The sequence below is a fragment of the Tigriopus californicus genome, chromosome 2 (assembly GCF_007210705.1).
Source record: "Tigriopus californicus strain San Diego chromosome 2, Tcal_SD_v2.1, whole genome shotgun sequence".
NCBI classification, from domain to species: domain Eukaryota; kingdom Metazoa; phylum Arthropoda; class Copepoda; order Harpacticoida; family Harpacticidae; genus Tigriopus; species Tigriopus californicus.
The window spans coordinates 4845291-4851636 of record NC_081441.1 but is presented as its reverse complement, the minus strand read 5'-3'; the positions used below and the strand labels follow the sequence as shown (position 1 = coordinate 4851636).

General features: G+C 36.1%; 1 protein-coding gene across 2 annotated transcripts in view; it reads left to right on the top strand.

Annotated features, from left to right (window-relative positions):
* The first annotated feature begins 2313 nt into the window (after window positions 1-2313).
* Window positions 2314-6346, top strand: part of LOC131892918 (pancreatic triacylglycerol lipase-like) — a 9748-nt gene continuing 5715 nt past the window's right edge. The window contains exon 1 of one of the 2 annotated variants that reach the window (XM_059242785.1): window positions 2314-2794. In XM_059242785.1, coding sequence (XP_059098768.1) covers window positions 2602-2794 — 193 coding nt within the window. In that variant the 5' untranslated portion in view covers window positions 2314-2601. The remainder of the gene's footprint in view (window positions 2795-6346) is intronic. The other variant, XM_059242786.1, reaches the window with a different exon arrangement.

Sequence of the window (6346 nt, the reverse complement as noted above, 5' to 3'; positions counted from 1 at the left end):
AATGCTGGGCCAGTGGTGTAAAAAGCGAGCTTTTAATTAGGAAGCAGTGAAGTTTGGGAATGTCCGGATTCTTGTTGAAAAAACTGATATCTTAAAATAAAGAAAATAGCTGGTACAAGTTCTTTTACAGAAGCTATAGGTTTTTAAGACTCTTCTTTTAGCTACTATTTAGCTCCAAAAAAGATCTTTTGAAAGCGGAAAATTTCAGTGTGCATAATCTATTTTGGGGTGGACGGTCTCTAGTTTGATGCAATTTGTCCATTTATCCTTTAAGTTGATTTTCAGTTTTCATGTAAGCCCCTGATCTTATTAGGCCCTCCCAGATTTCAGTTTTTTATATGCTGCACTTAGTATGTTTCTTGGGAAAGTTCGAAAATGATTGTTTCTCTCATATTTACACAAGTCAGTTTGTAAAATATTAGAGGTTGCGAGAGTTTCTTGAAAGCCAAAAGTAAAGAGACCATGATTTATCCTGTTGAAATATTCCTATATTTTTCCAATCTAATAATAGATATGGCATTGGTTGGATTTATGTTGCTTTAGAGCCCAGACTGAATGAATCAAAATTAAAAGTGGGATTTGCGCTTCTCCACACGTAGCTGAGACTTGATAATTTTCTTCTGTACGACAAATGAGATGTCAGAAAGCAAGAATTTTATATTAGTAGATTTTCGTCTTCCCTCAAGTCTGTTCTTAAGGTATTCGTCATTCTTGAATGAGTTCTCCAATTTTAAATGGTTCAAGGATGAACACGGAAAGCCTCACCCATCTAATAATTATTTTGCCAAAAAATTTTTGCATGGTTTCCACAACAAAATCTTTGGAAATCGTATTTTGAGGAAAAGGTGGATTCTCCAAAAAAAAACCATTTTTTTTCTTTTGTTTCTTATTCCTGAACAGTAGGCATGGACAGTCAAACCGAATCATTAGCGAAATAATAAAATGTACGTCAAACATAACGCACAAATTGATTTTCCTTCGCATCCCACCGATTGCACCTAGATCATGGTTAGTGCTAAGCATTTGTGGGAAATTAATGAGGACGTGCGCGTCCCAAAAAGAGGAAGGTGTGAATGCGCGAATTGAACACTAATTACCGAAACGCAAAGTGATGGAATCGATCAGACTCAACATTCTTATCGAAAGGCAGCATAAGTTAATCGGATTTAGGGGAATAAACACGAATTAGAACTCAAACAATCCACTCCATTCCCAGTGGTGGTAAAGAAAAGTCCGCAAACCCCCTAAAATTTGTAATTCATAGCTCAATTTTGTAAAAAAATTCTTTGCGTTTGAATGTTGCAGGACTGAGAAAAGAGGATTAAACAGCTTTCACAATTTATTCATTTTTTACTTTGAAAATTTATATGCGTTATTTAGCTGTAAAAATGAAATAGTATTGTAATTACGCTTTACGCAAAAATTGGATCATTTATGATATGGCACTTCATTCTTTATAGTGCCCCAAAACTTGTTGGGTTCAATGTCATCTTGCTAATCTTGAGTTGACGATAAACATTTTCAGAAGGTATCAAAAGTGGCCCTTTATTACCTTCCAAACTGTACAATTATTCCGAAACAATCCTTTGGTTACGATTCTCATATACCACTTAAGTCAACCCCTTTGAGTGCAAAAGTGAAAACCATCCATGATGAAAACTCTTCATGTCCAAACCACAGACTTGTCTTCATGGTTCAGAAACTCATCACAGGTTGTGCGTTTGTGACAAAGGTTCACCCTGTACTTTGCAAAATACAGGCCCCCTAATAACATCGCACAAAACTTAAACAAAGCTATGCTCGTTTGTCTCACTTAACTAATCTAATAAAGTTTCGATGTCAGCCAACATCAAGGAAAAATTATAAAGAAGTAGCACTATTTCAATACACATTCATTGCTAGACCGAATATCAAATAAAGTTTAATTGTTAAAAAAATGGACGAACTTTAATCTTTCACCATTTGATTTGCTCTAGATAATATTGTTGTGATTCATGATATACACATAGCAAACTCCAGTTTCCGACATCTAGTATAGGTTTAATTTTGATGTCCTATAATATGACCAATTCCACACAAACCGATGTCGGGATTACTCAATTCAGTTGGAAAAGGGTCTTCTTAAATTCAATTCTCTCATTGATTTCGTTCACATCACATCAAGAGAAGGAGAGCGAAGTATCGGATTATATTGTACTTTTGGACGATAAAATCTCCATAACGCAACCCTTGACCTAGATAACCATTGTCTGTCAGTTCAGTGTTCACTTTAAAATATCCTTTGGTTTGAAAATGTCATCCTCTCGGAAAATTTCCTATTTCTTCAAAAGAGTCGTAAGATTTACGGTGTTATTTCATCCATCCTGGCGACCGTGTGGAGTGTGGACTCTCTTTTTTAGTACTTGCGTCAATGTCTCTGCGAGAACTTTGTGAATGGGACAATGAAAAGTAAATGATTCATTCATTCCACCTCGGTTGGCCGACGTTCAGTGGCTAGTTTTCTTGGCCAGTCTGGTTCCAACCATCTTCCAGTCAACAACATCGACCACTATTAGTTTGTGTGCCAAATAACCTCCTCGGCAATCAACATCCCAGTTTACCATGGAGTCCAAACTCAAAAGTGTTCTAGTCATCTGGTTCCTTTATTCGACGATTGCTATCCAAGTGATTGGTTTCAACACTCCCGAAAAATTCACAAGCGAAACTCGGAAAATGCTTCAACTGTGGAAACGGAAAATCGACATGAACGTTGGTTTTCAGTTACGGAAATTGGGCATAGTTCACGGACGATCAGGTGAGACTGAATTCTTGCAACATTGCTTCTAAAGGATCTTATTGCCATGGTATATCATTCGGAAGTCCATTCCCCCAAGATATAGGCAGTCCATTATGACCTCTTTCTAATAAACAAGGTGTACTCTACTCCTCGGAAGTGACGCATCACTGATTTCCTTGGTCTCGTCCTTGGTCATGATGACGAAAGTTGGAGGTGGTTGTACGTAGTATTCGTACTATCAGGAATATCTCAAAGGGATGGACGAGCATACCTTTTACCTTTGAGGAGGTAAAGATTATCAATATTTATCATTCACATAGCTTTTGGACTACCCGCTTTTGTTTTTCGCAAATGCTCTCAATGGATTAGACCGGTGTTTTGACATTTCTCAATATCATTTCAAATACAACTGCTGACTAAGACTGGGTTAAGAAAACGCAGTGGCACGAACAACAGAAGTAAAGAAAAGTAAAGAAAAGATAAAGAGAAAACCTTGTCGTGCAAGCAATCTAAAAATCACATGAGGTGACATTTTTGTTGACATATGTGCTAACCCTCCGTTGCTTTTCCTGTTTCTTTGTTGTCACGTACGACCATCCTCCGGATGTACGCATTGAAATAGCTCTGAGTTTGAGCCAGGCTCCTAACCTACTTGCATTTGCGAATCAAATCCCATCAAACAACCCAGAGATGTGAAACAATGTCATAGTCTTAAGTTTTATTAAAAAAGGTGCTTTCAGTTTGTGGATAGCGCGAAAATCTGTCTTAAGTCAAGGATAATCCTTTTTTGGTCTTTTAAAGACACGAATGAAAGTGGTTGTTTTATCCCGAGGCGTATCGTCCAGAATCTCAGACATCCATTATATTACCGGGAGTTATGAGTGAAGGTCAAAAAACCGGCCTTGAAATAGATTTCTACTTTCCCATACCAAACTGAGGTTTATTACCAACTGAGGTGACCCAAAATGATCAGAATGATTAATCACATTGACGGTTCTTAGAATGATTGTTGAACAAAACTTGCTTATTGTAGGTAGTTGAATTAATATTGGATACTGTGGAGATGGCAAAGTGTCTATGAGATGTTAATGCAAAACTTCGCTCTGAATTGCAATCAATAAATCAAAATGATTGCATTTTTGCTGACTATTTCATGATGTGATCAAAGTCTGACAATTCGTTTCTGTCCACATGTCGCTTAGTCTAGTTTGATTTTCATGCTGAAGAGTCGCTTCCTTTGTGTAGCTTGACCCGCTTTCATCATACATACAGTAGAAAACTCTCACGCCTCACTGCAAATACTTAAGACTTTGTCCTGATATGTGATGATTTCCCCTAGCCTTGATCTCACATCTGTTGGTCAAATGCTTCCTTGTTTTGCGTAGACAATATGAGAAAATGTTGCGCAAATCTGCATCAAAGCCCATAGGATGCAAATATGAACGTAAGTGTCATAGGGTATTGCTCCAATCTGTTGGACTCGATTTCGATACGCTCACATGGCAAACATGGACAATGCTTGAAGTTGATTTTCATTGCCTCTGATTTTTTGTTCCGATTTTGTGGGAAAAGAATCAATGAATTTTAGATTTCAATTATATTATCTCTTAAATATTAGAAAGTGCCAAAATAAAATCGGAACAAAAAAATCAGAAGCAATGAAAATCAACTTCAAGCATTGTCCATATTTGCCGAGTTTTTGTTCCGATTTTGTGGGAAAATAATCAAAGAATTTTAGATATTTGCGAGTGTCAAAATAAATGTACATAATCTATAAAGCAATAATACGATAAGATTTTAAAAGTGTCATAACCTATTTTAAGATAACCTTCTCCGGTCTCTTACCAAATGCTGTTGGACATTTTTACCACAAGAAGTATGTTTGGTTGCTCTTGATCTTGAACCAGCAATTGTTCAACAATAGTTTAACGTTTTCACTTGTCAGTGCGAAACACACGTTCACATCGGCAAAATTATTGGAGACGTTTACCTTCGAATGAGGTTTTCGTCAGTGTAAAACGAAGCAAAAGTCTGTATGATCATTTGTAAACATGCAGTAATTGTCTCAACAAGGTTAAAACGTAATGAACTGAGTTGAGCCAAATGACGAAGTAGAATTTTTCAATTGTATTTTTTTCACGATTATAGACGCTAGTCCACAATTTGAATGACCTTAATTTCATTGGTTTTCTTCTACTTTTATCTTAACTAGGAAATGCTTCTTTTTACATATTCAATCTAGCTTTATCCACATGATAAAAAAATTTCAATTAAACGATTTTTAATAGCAGTGAAAAATGAAGAATAAAGATCCTCCTTATTAATATTAAAAAAAACTATAATGTGACTTGCCATTTGTATAAAAATAAGGATGGTGCTTTCATCGTGACTCATCTTACAAAGTTAAGTGTAGCTATTACTAATGTAATTGAGTAGTCCAAGAGGCAATGCAAACCAGACCAGACATAATTTTCTCTTCATTTGGCGTGGGTTTAGTTATGGTTTAGCCCACGAAAACGTGGGGCAGCGGCTAGCGCTATTTTCTAACATAAGATAGACCCCGGGTTCGATTCTCCTTCCCTACCTGTCTCTACAGAACACTTTTGGTCGTCAAGCATACCCACAAACGGAGTACCAATCAAGCTCCGTTGGCAAGGGAAGGCTCACCCTTCCGACCATAACATCCATAAATAAAAACCGTGTAGAAAAGTATAATTTCTGAAGTCTTACAAATGTATCAAAGAAACTTTGGTCAAAAGAATATGAAATTCCTCCTATTTATTGAACGATTCTGCACACAAATGAAAATGAATGAGGTTTTTTTTCATTAATGTCCTTGAAAACCCATCCATGAACTTGTCGGCTTGAACATGTGAAAATATTTTCACACTTTCTCTGACTAGAAACAGTGACCGTACAACTAGTCAATTACTTTTAAAGTGTAATAGACTGCATCTACGATTATTCTGATTTCGAATTTAATTAATTGCAATAACTCGGTTTTCGAATGCATAACAAACCCAATCACTTTGAATTGTAATTCAACCACTTTACTTTTTCAATTTCGAGCAAATTTAAAAATTTGGAAACAGCACTGCATCAAAAAAAGAGAAAACAATAAAGAGTGTATTTAACTTATCAATAACTTTGGAAAGTTTTTAGTGCACCTTAACATATTTCATAGTTTCACCAACAAATTACCATGAATAAAAGATCAAAATATTATAGCACCTCAAATATCTCAATTGTATTACCTGAAATGTTATTAATCACAAATACAACCATTTTGACTTTAAATGTGATTAATTGTAATCATAATTACATCACAGGTCTGACCATAGCCAGCCTTGTCAAACAAACAGGCGCTAGAATTTAGAACACCCAACGGCATTGACGTATTCATCTCATTCTCGACGCATGGAGAATCCATTTGTCAGTGTTTTTTCGACTTGGAAACAAACAATTACTTCTCATGGAATTCTGACCTACTGCAGTGTCAAAACTCAAAAGTTTCCTTCATCTTCTAAACGGAACAAACGATTATCCCCATTAGAAGTGAACATGATCAGG